At 34.7% G+C, this 22,238-nt stretch overlaps 3 protein-coding genes across 7 annotated transcripts; all 3 read right to left on the bottom strand.

The window, feature by feature from the left end:
• Window positions 1–4,262: 4,262 nt before the first annotated feature.
• On the bottom strand, window positions 4,263–9,134 carry LOC126716591 (uncharacterized). 2 transcript variants are annotated; one of them, XM_050417426.1, is made up of 4 exons: window positions 8,767–9,134; window positions 7,376–7,725; window positions 5,325–7,291; window positions 4,263–4,558 (listed from the first exon to the last, which is right to left on the bottom strand). In XM_050417426.1, exons 2-3 carry the CDS (start codon window positions 7,720–7,722, stop codon window positions 5,338–5,340), a joined length of 2,301 nt encoding a protein of 766 aa, XP_050273383.1. In that variant the 5' UTR covers window positions 7,723–7,725; window positions 8,767–9,134; the 3' UTR covers window positions 4,263–4,558; window positions 5,325–5,337. The 2 variants fall into 2 exon arrangements, with proteins under 2 accessions (XP_050273383.1, XP_050273382.1); XM_050417425.1 differs by lacking the exon at window positions 4,263–4,558 and having other exon boundaries at window positions 5,069–7,291.
• A 2,101-nt stretch (window positions 9,135–11,235) lies between these two features.
• On the bottom strand, window positions 11,236–15,129 carry LOC126716590 (probable L-cysteine desulfhydrase, chloroplastic). 2 transcript variants are annotated; one of them, XM_050417423.1, is made up of 2 exons: window positions 13,451–15,126; window positions 11,236–11,575 (listed from the first exon to the last, which is right to left on the bottom strand). In XM_050417423.1, exon 1 carries the CDS (start codon window positions 14,814–14,816, stop codon window positions 13,455–13,457), a length of 1,362 nt encoding a protein of 453 aa, XP_050273380.1. In that variant the 5' UTR covers window positions 14,817–15,126; the 3' UTR covers window positions 11,236–11,575; window positions 13,451–13,454. The 2 variants fall into 2 exon arrangements, with proteins under 2 accessions (XP_050273380.1, XP_050273381.1); XM_050417424.1 differs by having other exon boundaries at window positions 11,504–13,254; window positions 13,451–15,129.
• Window positions 15,130–19,141: 4,012 nt separating this feature from the next.
• Window positions 19,142–21,351, bottom strand: LOC126716589 (uncharacterized). Of its 3 annotated transcripts, XM_050417422.1 has the most exons (4): window positions 21,019–21,351; window positions 20,682–20,884; window positions 20,030–20,188; window positions 19,142–19,391 (listed from the first exon to the last, which is right to left on the bottom strand). In XM_050417422.1, exons 3-4 carry the CDS (start codon window positions 20,175–20,177, stop codon window positions 19,249–19,251), a joined length of 291 nt encoding a protein of 96 aa, XP_050273379.1. In that variant the 5' UTR covers window positions 20,178–20,188; window positions 20,682–20,884; window positions 21,019–21,351; the 3' UTR covers window positions 19,142–19,248. The 3 variants fall into 3 exon arrangements, with proteins under 3 accessions (XP_050273379.1, XP_050273378.1, XP_050273377.1); XM_050417421.1 differs by lacking the exon at window positions 21,019–21,351 and having other exon boundaries at window positions 20,030–20,205; window positions 20,682–20,962; XM_050417420.1 differs by lacking the exon at window positions 21,019–21,351 and having other exon boundaries at window positions 20,682–20,962.
• Window positions 21,352–22,238: the final 887 nt, after the last annotated feature.

The raw sequence follows: 22,238 nt of genomic DNA, 5'->3' as shown, positions 1-22,238 counted from the left end.
CCGGCCCTAAATAACCAGTTCTTATTAAACTTATCTCAAGGGGATATTTCGTGTCTCTATAAAAAGAGATTATAGATTTTATCTTGAGAATATGTGTTCCCTTAACACTATGTGCGGTTACCCAACATACTAAGATTTTGATCGTTAAATTAGATCTCACTCCTAATATATCAAAGTAACCTACATTTCATAATCAGATTCATTATCCTCTCAGGTTTGAGAGTCTATAAAATTAGAAGTCGTGAGATTTATTATTCAGGTGACAGTTGTTAGTTGAATAATTAATCTCACAACGGTCAAGTTCAATATGTCTTACTTAAGACACATTAACTAGAAGTCTTCACTTCCATGTTCAAAACAAACCATCTTAATTGATATGTTATAATGTTCGCAGATAAAACGCCCAATTTCATCACCGATTATGAACTACATTTCGAGTTTATAAGGAACTTGTGATTTATATCTTCTATAACTAAATCACATACAATGCATCTCAAAGACTATGATAATGTTCAATTAGTTCATTTACAAATAGAGTCCATTTGGATTGAACTTATTGTACGTTGCTGAAACTGAAAACTGAAAACACTGTAGCAAAGTAATTTTTAAATGTGTGAATAGTATCATGGGACCCATTTTTAATATTTTTTTTTTTTTAATAAAGTGGCTATGGGTCTCATAAACAGTACTACTACAGTGATAATTGTCACCTGCCTTTCAGCAAAACGCGTGAAATGAAAAAAAAAAAAAAAAAAAAAAAGAAGAAGGAACGCAAACGCAACAAATGCAGACGCAGGTTTCAGCGCAATCCAAACGGCATCATAATCTCATATAATTAAACAATTTAATCTATTAACTATATAAAGAGTCAATAGACTTAGGAATAGTGTTTTGGTTTAGTCAAGTTTTTGGACTTATTCTAATGCAACTAAAAAACATTTTATACTTATTCAAGGCATTTGGCCAATCTAGTGAGATGGATGTTTTTTCTTCTCATGTACACTAATTTGTTTTTGTTTTGTTTTATATTATATTATCTATATATAAAAAGAGTGAAGTTACAGTATTTTTGATTTGTTCAACTTGCACTGTTTCACCGGCCACTTTTTTTTTTAATGTGTAAAGCTACAATAGTTTTGCTACGTTATTTTTGGTTTGTTCAATTCGCAATGTTTCACAAAATTATTTTCAATAGGCTTCGGAATAGTGTTTTGGTTTAGTCAAGTTTTTGGACTCATTCTAATGCAACTAAATAACCTTTAATACTTATTCAAGGCATTTAGTCAATCTAGTGAGATGGATTTTTTTTCTTCTCATGTACACCAATTTATTTTTGTTTTTTTTTATATTATATTATCTATATATTAAAAGAGTGAAGTTACAGTATTTTTGGTTTGTTCAACTTGCACTATTTCACCAGCCACTTTTTTTTTAATGTGTAAAGCTACAATAGTTTTGCTATGGTTTGTTCAACTCGCAATGTTTCACAAAATTATTTTCAATAGGCTTAGGAATAGTGTTTTGGTTTAGTCAAGTTTTTGGACTCATTCTAATGCAACTAAATAACCTTTAATACTTATTCAAGGCATTTAGTCAATCTAGTGAGATGGATTTTTTTTCTTCTCATGTACACTAATTTGTTTTTGTTTTGTTTTATATTATATTATCTATATATAAAAAGAGAAAATGCCTTGAAGCTACAGTATTTTTGGTTTGTTCAACTTGCACTGTTTCACTGGCCACTATTTTTTTTTTTTTTTTGAATTAATAAAGTTACAATAGTTTTGCTACATTATATTTGGTTTGTTCTATTCGCAATGTTTCACAAAATTATTTTCAATAGGCTTAGGAATAGTGTGTTGGTTTAGTCAAGTTTTTGGACTCATTCTAATGCTACTAAAAAACTTTTCATACTTATTCAAGGCATTTGGCCAATTTGGGGAGATGGATTTTTTTTCTTCTCATGTACACCAATTAGTTTTTTTATTTTATTTTATATTATATTATCTATATATAAAAAGAGAAAATGCCTTGAAGTTATAGTATTTTTCGCTTGTTCAACTTGCACTATTTCACCGGCCGCATTTTTTTTAATTCGTAAAGTTACAGTAGTTTTGCTACATTAATTTTGGTTTGTTCAACTCGCAATGTTTCACAAAAAAATAAAATATTAACACAACGAATTGGCACAATATTTTCACAATTGTTGAAGTGTTAATTTCTTATAGATCAAAATAAAATAATAAAATATCATATTGGAACTAATCACAACTAAAAATAAAGTTATTGTGCAAAACAAGTGCTACATCTACAACATTTTTCACAACACTTTCATAACAAACCATAAGTGGTAAATTGTTATTGGTTCTAATTTAAACTTGCTAATGAAATAACTTTTTTGCCCACCAATAACAACTTGTAACAACCTATTACTTATAATTTGTTATGAAAATGTAGTAGTGGACATAAAATTTCTTTTGTAAAAATGTTAAGACATTTTGTTGTCATCAAAATATTTTCAAAATTACTGAGTTATCAATTTTTTACAAGTATAAAATATAACAAAATTATAAAGGTATTATAAAAATGTTGTGCCATTTTATTGTGTTTCTAAAAAAAATTTATTGGTTTAATCAACGATGTTGAGCCAAAATTCACTTTTTCACATACAATTTTCTTGGGTTGACATGTAATTTTTTTTTTTTTTCTTTATACACCATTTTAAGTAAAAACATATAGTTTTACAAAAACAAAAAAAAAAAAAAAAAAAAAAAAAACAAAAACAAAAAACAAAAACTTAGGATAAAAACACTTTTCATCCTTTATGTTTGAGGTAGTCTACAATTCCTTCTTTAACTTTAAAATCAAGCAATTTTTCCTTTAATATTTTAGAAAATAGCAAATATTTCATATTGTGATTCTCTCAGTTAAACCATAATAAAAGCTTATGATTCTTAAAATATTTTTTTGTGTAATGTCTAAAATACTCCCACTAAGTTTTAACATCCCAAAAATTTTTTTCATGTATTTGGAATTTTAGATGGAAGTAATGATTGGAAAATTGAAATGATAATATAAGGTGTTTTATTTGTTATCTAAAGAACATTGATTTTCTAGGTTTAAATTTTCGAAACTTATGGATTTATCTAATAGAAAATTCAATGACACATGTTTTTTTTTTTCCTTAGCAAAACTCAGTTGCTTATTGGTTAGAGTGGCTTTGCAATGTGCGCAGAACACAAGGATGAAAGACCCACCATGAAGCATGTTGTAGAGATTGTTCTATGCCATGATGACTAATATCATTGGAAAGTAGAGTTTCTTTTTTCTTTTCTTTTCTTTTATTTTTTGTTATGCTATTGCTAACTTTCTTTTTCCAGTCAAATAGACAATCCGAAGCCATAAATAGAGCAATTGTTGATTCATCAATACTCTTGGAAATTTTCACGCCAAAATTTTTAGCTCCTAATATCCAGAAGAACTCTCGAGTCAAATTGATAAATTCTATTTACATCAAGCACTTGAAAACAATACAATCAAGTTAGGGGCCTTAGGGCCACAACAAAATTCTTTAACACCTCCAATTTGCCTACCATCTCACACTTGAGCCCACCATAATTTACATCTTTTTTTTATGACCCGTCTCAGCCGTCTGGGTGGTAAGAAAATTAAGGACTGTTGTAATACCATTATGAATTTTTGTTGTGACCCTACCATAAGGCCTCAAACAATATCAAAGTTGTATTCTACGGTTTTATGCTTATGCCACATGCCAGATAATACCCATACGATTAGTTCAAATCAGCAGCACAATTGCAAGGCTCATTTTGGGAATTTTGAAGCTGATTTCCTGTGGCCATCAAAGTCACCAAGGTCCCAGTAATGTTCAAAGTAGATGCCACACTCAAAATGTATTCAACCCATCACAATAATTGATTTGACAAATTTTTATTACTTCTCATTTAAACTCACCACTAATATCATTTTATCATTTATTGTTAATAACTTGTTGCCTCGACGATTGCAACCAAAAAAAAAGTGAAATTATTTTTGCTCTGGAGTTATTGAGCTAGTAATACTCAACAAACCATATTTGTGATGTGCTTTATCACATCGGAAGAAAATAATTCAGATCATGGCTGCTAAACCCAGCTATCATTCTCAAAAAATAGAAATAACATATTAAAATACATTCCAGTAAACTCATAATTATATATGGTTGCTCTTAAATCTTATGGATGGTAAAACTAAAATAACGAATATATTTAAAGTTTAGATCAGCATAATGACTGCATCTTGTATAGAACTTTCAAACAACAGTAAGAAAATCTTTATATATTATTATGTCACAGTCGCTAAATGTCACTTATACTAGCAAAAACTGAAGTTAGTAAGACACAGAATAACAAGAGAAACTACCTTCTCTAACACTTCCATTGCATACATCAGGTCCCATGGCTTGGTTATTTTAAACTAAATTACAGGTCTATTTTTCATCCACTCCAAAAGAGTTGTTAGATGTACAAGATTATGATGCGCAGTGTCCTTTGGTGCAATCCTATTAGCAGAAAACAAAACAGGTTCTATTAGTTAATAGTCAACAAAATTTGTTTAAACAGGGGAAAAAGGAAAAAAAATAAAATCCTGCGGGCTCATTGACTCCTAGGGAACCCTGTTGGGTCATCTAAAAACTCAGTGCTAACATACAACCATGTCATCAACAGAAATCAACACTGTCCATCAAATTAGGTATGCATCAGCACATTCATGTATTAAAAAAGAGCTACCAACTGGGCTGGCAGTGCAAAAGTTGAAATGATCATCCTGTTTACAAATTAAGAGGTTAAAAGGTAATTTATATGTACATTTTTAAACGAACAAGAAAGCAAAGAAAGGGAGACCATACCAATAGATGCACCTTAGTTTTTACAACAGATAAACATCCATAAGATATGCGCAGCTAAACCATTGAAGATTATATACGCGTGACAGAACATACACAGACATAAGCTCCTATGGACAACAGAGTAATGCAAAGGGAACCATAACTACAGATGCAAATAAATACTATGAACAGGGTTTGCACTTTTCTTTTTCTTTGATTAGGAAGTAACACATGCACACTCAATTGATCATGAACCCAAAACCTCACCCTCCAATCCATTATTATGGAAGGGGGGAAAGAATCATTTGAGCTAGAACATATGCTTGTGAGCATAATCAGTGAAGATAGACAATCCACAGAACAGGTGATAAAAACAAGCATCATACCATTACATGAAATGGGTATAAAGATGCATTATATACAAGAAGCCGATGCTTACAATGTCTAAAACTCTAAATGAACTCTTTGCAAGTGGACTTGTTGTGTCCATGACCCTTGCATCTGCTGCACTGGAGTTGACGTTTCACTACCTCTTGTGATCCATACCGCTTCGTAGTGGGCCGGCCTGGTGGGCGGCGGGTGGGAGGTGGGGTTACAGTTACAGTGAGCTGAGAAGAATCTTTTAGCACAGGCACGTCCGCATTTGGAATAGGATTTACAGACTCTGAATAAGTTAATCTGTAGCTCTCCGTTGTGAAGTATCTGGAACAATAATCATATGGGCTCCGACCCATGCAACCAAGAACAGCAATTGCATGGCAGCATGGTAAACCAGTTAACTGCCACCCTTTGCAACTACAATCCCAATGATCAATATCAACCATTTCAATGGTGTCACCACGAACCTCAAATGTGCTACCAGCTGACAGTAGCACTTGAAGGGGAGGAACTTTATGGTTTTCCTTTTTGAGTTTTTCCTCCATGGATGGAGTTAGTCTAGTCAACCACTGGATGGAATCTGCTCGCCGTGTGTAAATCAACTCCATAATCTTGCCCCTTATCACATCAACCATCTGTGTTATTGGTAATTCATGTGCATCTGAAGCCCAACTATAGAATAGCTCCCCAAAGTTTGATGTCATATGGTTATATCTGGCACCATGAAAATATGAATTTGCCCAGTTCAGGGGTTCACTTTGTACAATCCAATTGTAAGCTTCAAGAGAAATACTTTTAATGCTTTCAATAGATCTTTGGAAGCTTTCAGGCGTAGGTGCATAAGCAGCAGCATAAAAATCCTCAACCATGAGTCGCTTCACCTCATGAGAAAACTGCCCTTTTAAGTCTCTAATAAATTGCTCAGTCAAGTAACGTAGGCAGTATGCATGGTACGAGCCTGTAAATATATCAGCAATGGACTCCCTTAACCCCTTCTGTCTGTCTGCCACAAATGTTATTGGACAAGATGTTGAGAGGGCAGATTTCAATTGTAACAAGAACCAATGCCAATTATCGTCAGATTCTGCATCAACTACAGCAAAAGCAACAGGAAATACACCATCATCTCCATCTGCTGCTGTTGCAGCTAACAGCGTGCCTTGATATTTTGACTTTAAGGGTATGCTATCAAGAAAAAGAAGAGGCCGACAACCTTGTTGGAAACCGTATAACGAGGCATGGAACGAGACAAAGAGACGATGGAAACTTGAGTCTTCCTTAGTGGTGAATGTAGCCAGACTTCCTGGATTGGTCTCCATTATCCTCTCACAGAAAAAAGGTAACTGATTATAAGCTTCTTTGTATGAACCCTGAAGCTGCTCCTTTGCAATTTCTTTCCCACGCCATGCCTGGAAGTAGTTCAGTTGTATTCCATATTCCTGTTTGATGTCATTGACAATATCCTTGGGCTTATAATTCGGGAAAACTTTCAACTTCTCCTTAATAATACTAGCCACCCAGCTCCTAGTTGCCTGATGCCCTGTTGTTGCAACAGCCCCCTCACACGTATGCGTTGGATTCATCTTTTTAATACATATTAATTGAGTGGTTGACAACCTTGAGGCATGTATTCTCCAAGGACAGCCTTCTGCTTTGCATTTGACAGTCACACGATGACTATCATTCTTCTTGTACCTGAATGCAAACTGATGTGCAATTGCATATTTACGCAGAGACTCACGAAATTCATGAACACTGTTGAACCTTTGCCCCACACCTGTAATGGTATTCTGCCACTGCTGTGCACCTTTAGCATGCTTCTCATCATTGGAACTAACTATAGAGAAAATGGGAGAAATTTCAGCAGGTATGATCATATGGGTGTCAACATGATTGGTATCATCTACAATATCAAGAGCAGCATCAAGTGTGACTTCAGGCTGGGTGGTATCATCCACAATACCATCTACAATGTCAAGAGGGGCATCAACTGGAAGAACAGTTTCTGACAAAGTTGTTCTGCTTGACCTACAAAATCCAAGGCTTTACAAATTTAAACCAAAAGATCCAAAAGTAACAAATAAACTTAAGCTTAGACATCAAGAAGACTACCTACTGGCAGGCAAGTTTGATACATCAAGAGCAACAATTTCTTCCATAATGACATAAACATCAGCAGTAAGAGAGTCTCCATGGAACTTTATCATGCGCTTTAGATCTTTGTCATTGGAAATCGTAATGAGAGTCTTCTTATTGCCAGGAAGGAAGTATTTAATATACATGGTATCAATGCTACAATTAAACATTTCTGCCACTTCCATCTTAAACTCATTAAACTTCATTTGGTCATCAACGTCTATAGCATGAGCATCACCACCTCTGTACGACAATGAACCATCTCTATTTGTCTCAAATTCTCCTCCTAACTGACATATCGCTATAATTTTCTTCCCTGCCATGACCTGCTTTGGTCAAAAAGTATACTCTTATTTCAAATCATTCAAAAGGATAACAAACAAACTTATCAATTTCAGACATTAAAACACTTTCATAAAGAATGAAGCCATTGAAATTTAACACATTGCATACAAAATCACTATTATCGTAAACCCTCTCCACTCAAGTAAGCCATAAAAAATTTTCTCAAAAAAAGAAAATAAAAAGGAAGCCATAAAAATTAACATCCCCAAAACCATTCTGATTTTTGTGAAAATGTTGGAAACAAGTTGAAAGTACAACTAAAAACAATTAAAGTATCAACATGCACGGCCTCAGGCCCTCAACAAAGCTAATTCAACATGATAAATTAAAGAAAACGAACAGCTTATAAAACCAATTACAACAACAAGAACCAAGCCCTAGTACCAAAATTTTGGGTTATCTATGAATTTGCCCACATGTATTCTTTTCTAATCATTCTATTTTATCCGAAATCATACTCTCTCTTACCTCCTAAACGAGGCCTTTTTTTACTACTTCCACTAATTAATGCATACTTATATAACCAATTGACACGCAAAAGAAAATTCCAATTGCATTAGATGCGGGTATTAGGCAACTGATTTGAACTCTAATAATTTTAACCCCATTTTTATTTTATTCATAATTTGGAGATTTTCTCAGCAGCCAAACACAGAAGGGACCTCAGAAACAGCAAAGGTGCATCCAAAAGGTCAGCAAAAGAAAAACCCAGAAGCAAAAATTGCACAGAAACCTCACCAATAGCCCCAAATAACAAAAATTTCGAAACTTTACCCTCACAATTCAAGCACAATAAATTGAAACTAATCATCCCCATGCCTAACCCAGAAAGCATAAATAAACACAAATAATAATAAAAACACCCAATGCGCCCTAGAGAACAAAAAATTCAAAATTTTCGATCATAGAAGCCATTGAACAAAAACCCCAAATTGCATTAGAGGGGATGATTGGTAAACCCTAAGATTATACAGAATTGAAAATTCAAAAAAAATATATATGTGAAGATAGAAAATTGTTACCTGAGAGGAGGCAAGAAAGCTAAAGAGAGGTGTTGGGTTCAGAATCTAAATTGAAATTGGGCTCTGTCTCTGTCTCTGCCTCTCTCGCCCACAAATTCGCCACAATTTGCTTACATCTACGTAAAATACGTCCAAAACACAAAAACAGAGAGTCACAGAGAGAGAGAGAGAGAGAGAAATTGTTCAGGGTTAAATTTGGGGGAGGCTGGAAAGTTATGTCGGTAATACCACAACAAAAAACCAAAGTCTTAGAAATCAAACGTTACTACTACCACTACTCCTAGTATTAGTATTAATGCAAAAATTGATCTTGATTAGATATGTTTCTCTTCTCTTGTTTGTTTATTCTTCTATCACTCTTGTTTTTTCACTTTTTTTTTTTATTTTTTATTTTATTTTTTTTAGTAATAATCAAGACACAACTTTAAGTACAATTTTATACCACAACTCTCCACCTAGAAAATTATAACACAAAATTGTATGATGGGTACTACTCTTTTTATTTCACTTATAATCATTTTTAAAAAATATTATTGACCCCTCTAAGTTTGTGATAACTCCTAAATCGAACTCTTGACTAGGGCCGCTCAAGCATCCATAAAACTCGACCCACCCAATTGAGCTGGCTCCACCTAAAGGATTGTCAACGATTTTGACTGATGGATTGGATGAATATTGAGTATGTAATTTTGTTTTTCCCATGCATTGGGTCTAAATGTCAAGTATGAGAAATGTTTACCTTCCAAACTAACTCTAGGGAACCAAGTAATATGAAGTTGGGTTTTTTTTTTTTTTTTTCATTGAAGGCCTAAAAAGGGTGGCCTAACCCTATTAGACCCAAGACTCTATTCAAACCCACCTGCTCAAGTAAGAACTAGATCAACAACAATTGGTGTTTTAAATAGTCCACCAAATTTGGGTTAGAGGATGGTTCATACCAAACTCTTATAGAACAATCATTATATAGAGTAATAATTTGGAGAGAATTCTTACAAATTAGTTTTTTAGGAAAAAATTTTGTCCAATATAATTTTGGTTAGACATGTGAGTATCACAAAGATTACTAATTGTCATTCTCTAATACTTGTGATAAAAATGATTTTTCAAGAACTTAAGCATGATAAACTCTACTGTGATCAATAACACCCCCCCCCCCTTTTTTAGAATCATAACCGAATGTAAGTGATTTAAGCAATGGGTTAAGTGAGATTATTTTAAATCAAATTGGAAAGAAATTTGATTACACTCATGAGTTGCGAGGGTCACAAAAGTTGCTAATATTATGCTTTGGTCCATAACCAAGATTGGGTAAAGTTTGAATAGATGAAATCTCTTCTCTATTGGATGATTCACCATTTTATTCTGTTTTCTCTCTTCTTCTTTTTCTTCTTTTTCTTTTTTTCTTTTTGGATTGGGGTGTTATTAAAAATTTACAAGTAACTTGGTAGTGATTTTGCCAATAAACTGGTAACACCTTTACAAAATACATGTTAAAAATTAAAATTATCAAATTAAACCAGTACTTTCTTTTATTTTTCAATTTGTTTTTTCAAATAGTTTATGAATCAAGTTGGCACCACTTGCAATTACATATAACCCTTCTTCACTCCCACCCTCTTTTTTTTCTTTTTTTTCTTTTTTTTCTTGAAGGTTAATGTAATGGTTTCTAAAGTCTTATGAAATTCATGATATTCTAAGTTCAAAACTTCTAACTAATATTTTAGAGCCAGCTCCAAGTAATCCTTCTCATATTTACGTGATAAATGTGGGAGGGGGCTCAAAATACCTCACATGCTCGAAGAACTCACTCAAATAAACCCAAAACGAAAACCCCTTTATGGATGTAGATTAGGTTATTAGCCCACCCATACTATGCGCAATTGGAGTGTACATCTACAACTTCATAGACTTGCCTTGCAAACCTATCAATCGTACCTTCTTTATTAACTACACCTCATCTAAATGAGTATTTATCACCCATCTTTGTGGTCATTTAGTGTCTCTCATATTTTATGAAAAAATGTCAAGATATTAGCCCGATGCATAAATGAAGGGGAGGATGGGAGGGGAGAATCTTCTACTCTTCTCTACCTTCCATCTGCTGCCTTGGGACAGTCAATTTATCAATAATTGTGAGATAAGGTAGGCAAGAAAAATAAATCAAACTCCCCTTGTAAAGTACGAAATGTGCCATAATATGGAGAATAAATGTGATAAGTACTTGTGCATTATTAAAAGTCCACATCTCAAATTGCAAGTGATAGCAATGTTTTATTCGTATCCTTTCTATTTTTGGTGAGAGGATTTGGGAAGTCAACGTTGACAAGTGATATTGAAGGGATCAAACAGTAACTGTGCCCTGTTGAGTATTAGCATAAATTCCAATGTTTCGGTAGTCCAAGTTTATTGGCATAAAGTCAAATCTCTGATATCATCAGCTATATATGTACTATCTACTTACACGTTGCAAACCATTCGAAGGATTTGGATGAGAGCCATGCCCTCTTCCATTAGCCTTTATTAAAGAGTAAAATCAGCAAAGTAATTTACATCATCACACAGAGAGGATAGCACAAGCAACTAATGTAAACTCAATTCAATTCGCAGCTAAAAGTTAAAAGCATACATATGTCAAATAGTCAGGAGAATAGCTCTCATGGAGCCCAACAGATAGATAAACATCTCTTCTCAAATTACGAAAGCTTATTGTTCTGCCCCGCTACTTGCATCTCTGCAGTTTGTTTCTCCTCTGATTTTGGGAGTTCATGGTAGCGAAACCATGAAAAGTAGCCGAGCACACAAGACACAGCTGTTATTTAAATAAAAAAACGTATTTAGTGCCTCATTGAAGTAAGATAAATCGACAACACATCAAAAAAAAAAAAAAAGAATAGCAATGACTATCAGATTCTCAAGTTATTGCACAAATTTGCAATAGCTATTCGGAATTAACCAAGAGTCTGATAAACATACTGCTCACCTATTTATGTTTACAAGAGGATTTGAAGAACCAAAAGAAGGCTTCCTCCTTTCATCTCATCACAACACAAGGCATTTCTAGGGAAAACCACTTATCTCATAAAGGCATTAATTAATCACTACTATGCCTCATGTTTGATGTGGCTAACAAGAGTTCTATGATTCACTGGTTTCATACCCATGAATAATAATAGGTGCTAACAAAACTACTTCTGTTCAAAGATACACACACATGAAATATTCCAAGTCAGAAATATCATACAAACACTTTAACTACTACATGAAAAATTAATGTTCTTAGTTGAGCTGCTGACAACAATATTGAGCTTTTATTAGTTTTCATCACAACATTGAAAATGATTTTTAGTTTCAGTTGACAGGAATGACAAAACAAGATTCATTAAACTGAACCAAGAAACTGATTTTAGCTTTTTAAATTAAGAAATTAAAAATGCAAACCAAAATAAGATTAATAAAGAAGGAGTAGTAGGTTATGAGTTTTCAGACTTACAAAAATTGGTGAGACCAAAATCTAACAGCAAAATTGGAAAGATATTAGAAGTGCTTAATCTCAAAAGGAGGGAAGAAAGGGGTGAAGGGAGACAATCTGTGCATTGTGCTTGAAAAGATTGCCAAATTACACACATAATGGAATTAACAGGGCAGGGGAAGGGAAAGGAATAATAATTTGTTCTGATAATGTTTTCCTTTGTTGTTCAGCAACAACTAATCCAAAGAGTTTTCAGAAAGTGACACATTGAAATTATATTTGAGATAGACAAGCTAACAAAGATCAAGTAATAACACTCCGAGCAATCTGAAACACACAGAGACCTAACCACTCTGATTACAAACTAATGTCTAGTTGCAAGTAATGAGAATGACGCACAAAGATCATATCAATGCTTACCCTTGTGGTTAAGGTGATTATACAAATTTTCAAGAATCTCATAGAAAAAGTGTACTCTATAGGTTTAAAAAAATATTTGTACTTGATGTGCCTCCTTTTCAGAAAGGAGCTTTGCTTTTCTGTGGTAAGAATTGAGTTGTGACAAGTTATAAATCTCATTGGTAGGAGAGATGGTATAAAACAAGTGGAAGGTCTGCAAATTAGAAAATGTCGATGAAAGATTTTAAAGATAAGGAGTAGGAAAAGATCCAAGTTATGAATAAAGTGATGAATAATAAATACTGAGTTGCCTAAAACAAAAACAAGTGCTAATGGGTCTGCTGCATAAGCTACATAATCATTTGAATCTCAAGGAATAACCCTTTTTTTTTTCTTCTTTTTTCTTATGCATTTAAAAAAAACAACCTTATGTGGTTTTTGCCAGAAAAGAAAAAAATATATTACAAATTACTAAACTTCCAATTTAAACAACATAATGAAATGCAGCAGATTTCAATGTTATCACTTTTTAAAGGCACTAAACTACTGTTTCTATGAGAAAAGTATGAATGCATCCTCTTGCTCGGGGGCAGAATACTTCAACAAGTTATGGCACATACCTGAAGAGTGAGGAGTGATACTTTCAGGCTTAAAATATACAAAATCTGAAATCACACTCATTCAACAGAATACTAACTACTACTTCACAAAAGAGCAGGTCAACTAGAGTACCAGACACAAGGAAATGAAATTGTACCTTGTAGGACCGACAAATAACCTATAAACCATTAAAAAGTAGATGAAAGGAAAACACACCTCTTCAATTATAAAGAAGAGCGCAAGTGAACCCATCACCAACAAGCTGATTGATTGCGTCCCGGAACTTGTGATAATCCTCAACTTTGTTGTAGACTTGATAAGAAATCCTTGCATACCCAGTTACCACATCAACCTCCCCATCTTTTGGTGCCCTGTAATAAATAGGCACTTCCACACCAAACTTCTCCCTCAAATGTGTCCTCAACTTCAAAGTATCCAAATCACTTGAAATCCCCAAACAAGCTGGCAACCCAACCATGATCATGCTAGCACACATCTCCGGAGGGCATCCAAGATTTGTCTCCCACGCTTTTGCCAACATCTGCCCCATCTCCACAACATTATCATGATTCCTCTTCTTGATCCCCTCAATACCATCCTCAAACCTATTGACAAAATCAAACACCTTAGGAACCACCAACTGAGCACTATAGTCCCTAGTTCCAATCCAAGCACTTTCCACAGCCAACCCATTTCCATACTCGTGAGACACAACCGGATGGTGCAAATCTATGCACCCAGGCGACTTCCTACAATACAAAAACGCAATGGAAGGCGGGCAAAAGAGCCACTTATGCAAATTACTAGTGTAAAAATCAGCACCAATGTCTTGCATATCAACATCAGTACACCCAATTCCATGAGCTGCATCCACAAAAACTTGATCCACACCTTCCTCCCTACAAATCCTAACCAATTCCTTAACGGGTATAACCACACTAGGCATTGAAGTTATGTGATCAATCACAGCTAACCTCACTTTCTTACCGTTCTCTTTCCCTTTCTCTAAAGCCTTCCTAAACTCAAACACAATCTCATCTTTAGAATTCACAGGGAAGGGCAAATGTACCTCGATGACATGCCCGCCGGCACGGGTAACATAGGCCTCAATGGACTTTTTCACAGCACCATAAGCATAGTGAAGCATAATGGCAACATCACCATGATTGAATTTGCCTTCAGCGAAAGACCAGGCGATGTTTTGGAGGACGATGGCGGCTGCAGTGGTGGCGTTATCGACGATGGAGATTTCATCAAGGTGGTGGGCATTGATGAGGCGTTGGATGAGGATGCGGGACTTGAGAATGCCCGGTTTGAGTTCGGAAAAGTAGAAGTGATCAGGTTGGCGAAGGAATTCGAGTTGCAGTTCTTGCTGGGACTGGATAATGGAGAGAGGGCAACAGCCAAAGGAACCATTGTTGATGCGAGCTACGGTGGGGTCATGGTGGTTGAATTCGTTTTGGATTTCAGCTTCAGTGATTAAAGAAGATGATAAAGATGAAAGCTTTGGCTTTTTTGGGATGTGGGTATTGGAGTCACCATTGAGATGAGGGTGAGGGTGAGGGTGAGATTGGGAGCCCATGGTGTGATGGAGTTTTGGGTGGTGGTGGTGGCGGTTTTTGTGGGGGGCGGTAGAGTTTGTAGGGTTTGGAGTTTGAAGAGGTTGAATTTGAGAGAAGAAAGGGTCAGAAACTGAGTTGAAAAAAACAAGAACCAGTTACAAGTGGGTGTCATGGGAGGTTCCACCTTCCATTAACTGAATAAACTAATCAGCTTCTGACATTTCATACCCTCCACTCTTCTTGTCTCCTTCTCTCTCTCGCTCTCTCTCTGCTACTCTTTTTTATGTGTGTGTTACTCACGTGTGAGAAAGATATTGGTAATTTGGTATCCCAGTATAGTTCTCGCATTATTGTGAGAAAGGAAAAGAATAAACCTTAATATTCTTTTCTTTTTTTTTTCTTTTTTTTTCTTTTTTTTTTACATAAACGGGAGATATACAAGATAAACAGAAGTCTTACAAACAGGAATATATTACAACAGGACTACAGTACAAGTAAACACATCAATACACAAACCACACAAACTAAACTGAAGCAAATTGAACACAATCCAAACAATACCAAACGAAGAGAGGAATAGCTGAAACTAAACAAAACACTACTGGATCGTTATTAACCGAGACAAAACCCATGGAGTCCCAATATAAAAATTGCCACAAAAAGGTAGGACATGTATCATACAACACTTCACTTTCCGACTAAGAAATACCCCTCTTTGCCAATAAGTCTGCACAGCTATTAGCCTCTCTCCAAATATGGTCAACGTGCACCTCCCAATCCCTATTGAGGAGCCACCTGCAATCCAAGATCAAGTTAGCAAATTCCATAGGATAATCTTCATTAGTTTTTAACCATTTGTAAGCAAGAAGAGAATCTATTTGAAGACAAACTCGATGATGACCCTTGGCCCATGCTCGAGCCAACGCCTCTCTGATACCCCACAGTTCAGCCATAGTATTATTGGTGACTCCTAGGTGTAATGAGAAACCCCACAACCATTCTCCATTAGCTCTGCGTGCCATGCCACCTGCACTAGACTCTCTGGGGTTGCCTAAAGAGCTTCCATCTGTATTAAGAGTTAGGTAAGGAAAAGGAGCCGAGCTCCACCTAATGTATTTGAGGGAAGACGGGGATGGGTGCCCCAACGAAACAATGCTGAGGAAGAAAAACTTTGTGACATGAAATATAGCGTTTTGTTTTAAAATATGATAAGGAATGAATTTTCCTGTAAAAATCAAAGAATTTTGACCCAACCAAATCGCCCATATGATAAAAGAAAATATAATGTTCCATGGGATATAACACAAAGGGGAATTAAGTTTGGAATTAAGCTTGCACCAATCATGGAGCTCAAGCCTGAAAAAATTAGAAATGAGGAAGTGCACAAGAAAGGAGGACCAAATAAGACGTGCAAAGTGGCAATCATGTAAAACATGAATTGGCGTTTCAATCTCATTGCAACAGGGACACACTTGGTCACTCAAGGCAGCATGAGGGAAAATGACTGATTTGGTGGAAATACAATGGTGCGCATATTTCTAAACAAAAAGTCAAATTTTAGGAGGTATTTTTAACTTCCAAATCCAAGACCATGATACAGAAGACTGCCATGTAGCCTCGTTGGATTTAGGTACAAGAGAATGGTAAGCGGATTTTACTGAGCAAATACCCGTGTGGTGGTCCCAGACACGGTCGTCAGTAAGAATAGCAAGAGAACCAGGAATAGGTAGTGGCTGAGCATAAATAAATTGGGTTATTGTTGATGGCAATATCATACTAAGAGGTGTGAAATCCCATTGGTGAGTGTTAGTGATCATTCTAGACCGTGGATTGGTCTTGGGGGCAGCCAATGATCCGTCCAAAAATTTATATTACGGCCATTATGAATAATCCACTGCAGACCACCCTGTAAGAGGTCCCACCCCCACAACAGAGCCTTCCACAAGTGAGATCTAGTATGCGAAGTGGTCTGCAAGAGATCAGTTGTTCGGTAATGCTTTTGGGAGAGAAATTTGGCTAATAGAGAATGCAGGTTCTACCATATTCGCCATGCCTGATTCATAAGAAAGGCATCATTAGTAGTTTTGGAATCCCTAATACCCAACCCACCACAGACCTTAAGCTTGGTGATTGTGTCCCATTTAATGAGGTGCACATGCCGTTGTGTAGGTGTGTCGCCCCATAAGAAAAGTTCTATAATTTTTTATAGAAATTTTCAAAATTTAAATCTCCCTTACTCTATTGTAACTATTAAATTATTAAGAAAAAAAAAATCTTATACTCTTTACTTTTTGATAAATTATCTTATGCATCTTTCTTCTCATACTTGTTGCCACTTTTGTTTCTCCTGTGACATGTACCTAAATTTTGGGGATGTTTATGTTATATGATTACAAATTGCTTGATTTATTATTATTATAGACACGTTTGTTTGTATGAGTTGGAACTTGGGAGTGTTGTTTAATGTAAAATCATTGGCTGGTTGGGTTCTCCAAGTTAGATTAGGATATATATAGCTTGAGTTTATGTTTGTCCATTTTTTTGGGTCAAAAGATCTTAATTATTTGTTTATTTTCTATGGGTTTGAACGGATTAATGAGTTAGAAATGTATTTTGTTTAGGGAAAGACTTAGGTACAATACTTAGGTGCTATTTCTTAGGTTTCTCTTTTAAAATTCTGTCATGTGAATTTTTTCTCATGAAATGAAACTTTAGTTTTTAGTTAAGTATCTACATGTCAGGATCTTAAAAAAAGAACCTAAGGAACTGCACCTGAAGTATTGTACCTAAGTTTTGTTATTTTGTTTATGTACATAATGAATTGGTGATGTTTTGTATTGTTTTTTTTTTTTTTTTTGATGAATATTTTGTATTGTTACTCCAAGAAAGTTTATTAACAAAATTAATGAAAGCTAAACTTGACTTTTATAGAGATGAATCATAGGGATGCACTGTGTTTTTTCATGCTTTGTTAAATTGCTTGAGAACAATAAACAAAATGAATCTAAAATCTAATGGGATATGCACGACTAACATGGCTTGACCGGCTTCTAATAAGGGGTCAACTAAATATGTGTATTGTGGGGAATATGTTATTATAATAAAAATAAATTGTGATGGATTGTGTTTGAAACTCAAATCATCCTTCATAATAACACAAGATGATGTTCATTTCATAATACAAGAATTCATATTCTCATGACGACATTTTTTTTTTCTTTTTAAATTTACTTAAAAGAGGTTTATACTTTACTACACTAATAAGCCTCTATTCAGCCTAATCAATATTTACCTTTGGTTTCAAGGAAGAGGTTAGAAAATGTGTGGCAGCCTAATCAAACTTAATACAAGGCAACCAAATCCATTATTTTAAGTTGAAACTTAATAATGGACTGTGTGTGTTTCTTTTTGTTGGGGCTTTTTGATGTTGACCTCATCGGCTTCAATTTTGGCTTGCATTATGCAGCTGACATTACAATGACATAAAGCTAATCTAATTTTTCTCATTGTACTCGTCACATTTGTCATTGGCAAATATCATTTGGCATTTGTGAAGATCCACATGATAAGGTGGACAGGTAATAGGTTGCGTCTAGGTTGCTCCTTGGCCCCAGTTATCAATTCATGAATGAAATTTTGGATGGTGACGTTGAGGGCACTGATTATAGCTCAAATGGATTTTTTTTTTTTTAAGAAAAATTTCTAGGTCTTAGATTGGGCAAGAGTTGGGATTCAGAGTTTTCATATAGACAAGGAAGCAATATTCTTAGTCCATTGGGCTATAGCAAGTTCTAAACTTTTAGCGTGCCAACTTGTGTTCCAAAGCCCATTTCATCCGTTAAGCCCATTGCAAAAGAATAAATCGCATATAGGGTAAGGTTTCTAGCTAAAAAGGAACAAATATCGCCACCCACAAGGGAAACAAATTACATGGCGGTTCAAACTTCAAACAAACCTTTGTTAGAATTTCAAGTATATAGATTACTAGTTTGATTTTGTTGAAGACTACATGGTGATTCCAATGACTATCTACCTGTACTTTTTAGCCACATGATTTAATTAGTCAAGTGACTTATTTAAATGATTTAATGAACTTAGATAGTTTTACGAACCAGCACATGGTGTGTTGGAAGAGATTCATCCAACTCAATTTGTAGGAAAACTTTGATCTATTAATTTTTAGTGATGGTAGCCAACACAGAATATGCATAAAGAAATTGTATGCTTACACTAAATTAAAGATAACTTTCTCTTGCGAGACCAACATTTCAGATTCCTGTTCATCCTGTAAATGAAAGTGAGTTAGCATGCCACAAGTTTATATCATGGTAGTCCATGTTAGGAATGAGTAATAATATTGGTCTTGCATTATTGATGAGAAAATAGATCCAAGACAAGCTTCAAACCTACAGACACAGAAACAAAAACCAAACCAAACTCTAGTAGTTAAAACTAACTTCCCTTGTCATAAGCAGCTATGTTCTGTGGTTCACATTCAGGACTAAATAAGCGAACCAGTAAAGCAGTCGTAGAGCTAACAGATACTGCTCCACAAGCTGCCCACCGAAGGCTCCTAGGCACCGTAATTCTTGGACCTGCATGAGCAGAGGAATCGTATTTCTTGTTACCACAGATACAGTAAATAAGTAAAATACAGTCACGAGTGGGAGATGGAAGAACTGAAAGCATAAGGTCCCTTTCAAGTGCCTGCATTTGATCTTGAAATTTATTGTAGTTATTACTAGATCAATCATGTTAGATGGCAAGAAATAAAAACAGTAGTTCAGATTCATTGCCTTATGACGCAATCATAAACAGTCCTTTAGTTAAAAACATCCCCATAAACAAGATAACACATTCACATAATTTGATATTTCTTATACCATGAAATATTCAGCATCAAACAGCCTTTGAATTTTATAAAGTATAAACAAGTACTTGTGACAATGAAAAATAAATAGCTGGGTCCTAATGGTCAAATTTCCCTGGAAAGGATAGAGAATCAATACCAAACTTTAGCATGTAGATTGCCGATTGAAGACCAATCACTTTTCAAAATATCAAACTTAGAGAAGACGACAAAATTTGAGAAAGAGCAATAGCATAAAATACAGCAAATATAATACCGCTCACATCTTCCTCCAAGGTAAAGATTAAGGATCATACTAATTAGTCATTTACCAGAGACAAACAAAACATAAATAACAAAAGCAATGGAAAACATTAGACATACCATAGTGCAATCTACAAAGAATCCAAAATCCTAATCCTCCTCCAACGGTAAAAATTCCAGCCGTCTGTCTCATTAGTCTGGAACAAGGTTTTGAATCCGACCTCATCAACTCACCATCAGAAAACCCAAGGAACCGCCTCAACGCCATCTAGCACTTCCCTGATGCAATCCAAAGCCTTTAATCACACAACAACAAACATGCCCAAACTTCAAAATTTGAAATCTTTCACCAGGGAAACTGAAAACTGACACAAACCCAGATGAGAGTACAACCAAAGGGCCATCTTATACTCAATTACATATAAAATAACCTGCTTCAAAATGTTTCTTGTTATTGATTCCTCTACTTATTCATACACAAATAAACATCAAACATTTGGAAAACCCACTTATATCTCATGTCTACAAGCATGGTTTAATAATACGAACCACAGGAAAGAAACAATTTTTTTATATTAGTTTTGGGTAAAAATATATTCTGTGCTTTTAAATCAATAGCTCGGTGAGGCATTATGTCAAACATTTAGAAGGCAAGCTCAAAAATGGCCATAGAGCATCATTTCAACTATAAATTTCAAATAATTTTAAGCAATGAAGAAAATGTAAGAAGTACCCAGGTAGAAAGGAGCTAATACTGATAGAAAAGTTATACCTTGTTGAGCTTTGATTGATTCTATAGATTATAGATGGCTTCGAGCCGACTAGCTCTATTGTTGAGCCGATGTTGCTGCTGACGATATCACCTTGCCACCGTGTGTGAGTGTCGGGGTTTGGGATACGAGAGAAGCAGAGAGTTAGGGAGAAGACTGGAGAGGCAGCAAAGAGTTGAGGAGGGAGGAGAGACGTGGAGTAAAACTACAAACAGAGTGCGAGAGAGTGTTGAGAAGAGAGACAAATACATGAGATATTAATAAAATAAGGGTAAATTTCACAAACCTACCTGAGATTTGTGATAATACCAATCAGATCCAAAACATTTTAAAACCTACCCATTTGATCCTCAAAAGACAACTTTGTCCCTAACGGACCAAACCCCGTTACTGCTCTCTTCTTTCTCTCTCTCTCCCTCTCTCGATTCTGTCTCGTTTCTCTCCACTCTTACTCTCTTCTCTGTTTCTCAAAAAGAAAAAGAAAACTCTCTTCCCTGAGTTCTCTATCTCATAACTCTCTTTTCCTCTCTAACTGAATCTTAGCCACGGCGAAAGAGCGAACACTCCTCTGGCTGACGAGGAGGCAGATCAGAACGCAGCCATTAGATTCGATAGTACGAGTTTTGGATCGTTTCTGTGTGTGGTGGATAGTGAAGAATGCTATTAGTGTTTTTTTTTTTTTTTGTGCTTAGCGTTTTCAGGTCAGTGAGTTTTTTTTTTTTTTTTTTTAGATTATTTGTAAAGAGTATTCATGGAGGTTTTCTAAGAGTGAAGAAAGAGAGACAGAAGAGAGGATCACTAACGGCGTTTGGTATATTAGGACAAAGTTGTCTTTCAAGGACTAAATTGATGGGTTTTAAAATATTCTGAACCTAATTATTACAAACCTCAGGTAAGTTTGTGAAATTTACCCATAAAATAATAATAAAAGAAATACAAATATCATTTAAATAATAGAGAGTGTACTGTATACTGATAAAGGGATTTATTAAAAGTGTACGTGTAAAAAAAATATCTAATGTAGGGATTTATATTGTGTAAAAAAAAAAAAAAAAAAAAAGGTAAGTTTTTATACTAAAATAGTTCAAAAATTTTAGAAAAACTGGTGTGATTTCTTATTTCACTTTCTCACTTCTGTGTATAAAGGACTGAGATCAACTTATTTTGTTAAAACTTTTTTTTTTTTTTTTTTTTACTGAAAGTATATAGAAAAATGGTTATACTAACAAATACTCTTAAGGCATTGGTTAACAATTCATTTAGGAAAGTTTTGACACAACTTTTATGGAAAATAAAAAAATTGTCAAAATTTTAAGGGTATGTTTGGCAACTATTTTTTTCCATTATTTTTTGTTTTCAAAAAAAATTTTATATTTTTTAAATTAAAAAACTTGTTTGGCAACCCAAAAACAAAAAAATGTTCTCAAAACTCAATTTGTGAAAGAAACTGAAAACCTACAAAAAACTATTTTCAGTTTCTAATTTTCAAAAGTTAATGAAAACACACATTTAATTTAATAAATTTGTCTCATTTAATGAATTAGTATTAGAGTTCAAAT

This window comes from Quercus robur, chromosome 3 (genome assembly GCF_932294415.1).
Source record: "Quercus robur chromosome 3, dhQueRobu3.1, whole genome shotgun sequence".
Lineage (NCBI taxonomy): Eukaryota > Viridiplantae > Streptophyta > Magnoliopsida > Fagales > Fagaceae > Quercus > Quercus robur.
Note: the sequence above shows the minus strand (reverse complement) of the source record. Positions and strands in the feature narration are given on the sequence as shown.

Coding starts and splice junctions, on each gene's coding strand:
- LOC126716591 (XM_050417426.1), bottom strand. CDS start 7,722: ATGGCAGGGAAGAAAATTATAGCGATATGTCAGTTAGGAGGAGAATTT. Junction 7,292..7,375: donor TCAAACTTGCCTGCCAGTAG/GTAGTCTTCTTG, acceptor TGGATTTTGTAG/GTCAAGCAGAACAACTTTGT.
- LOC126716590 (XM_050417424.1), bottom strand. CDS start 14,816: ATGGGCTCCCAATCTCACCCTCACCCTCACCCTCATCTCAATGGTGAC.
- LOC126716589 (XM_050417422.1), bottom strand. CDS start 20,177: ATGGCGTTGAGGCGGTTCCTTGGGTTTTCTGATGGTGAGTTGATGAGG. Junction 19,392..20,029: donor TCTTTGTAGATTGCACTATG/GTATGTCTAATG, acceptor CTGCTCATGCAG/GTCCAAGAATTACGGTGCCT.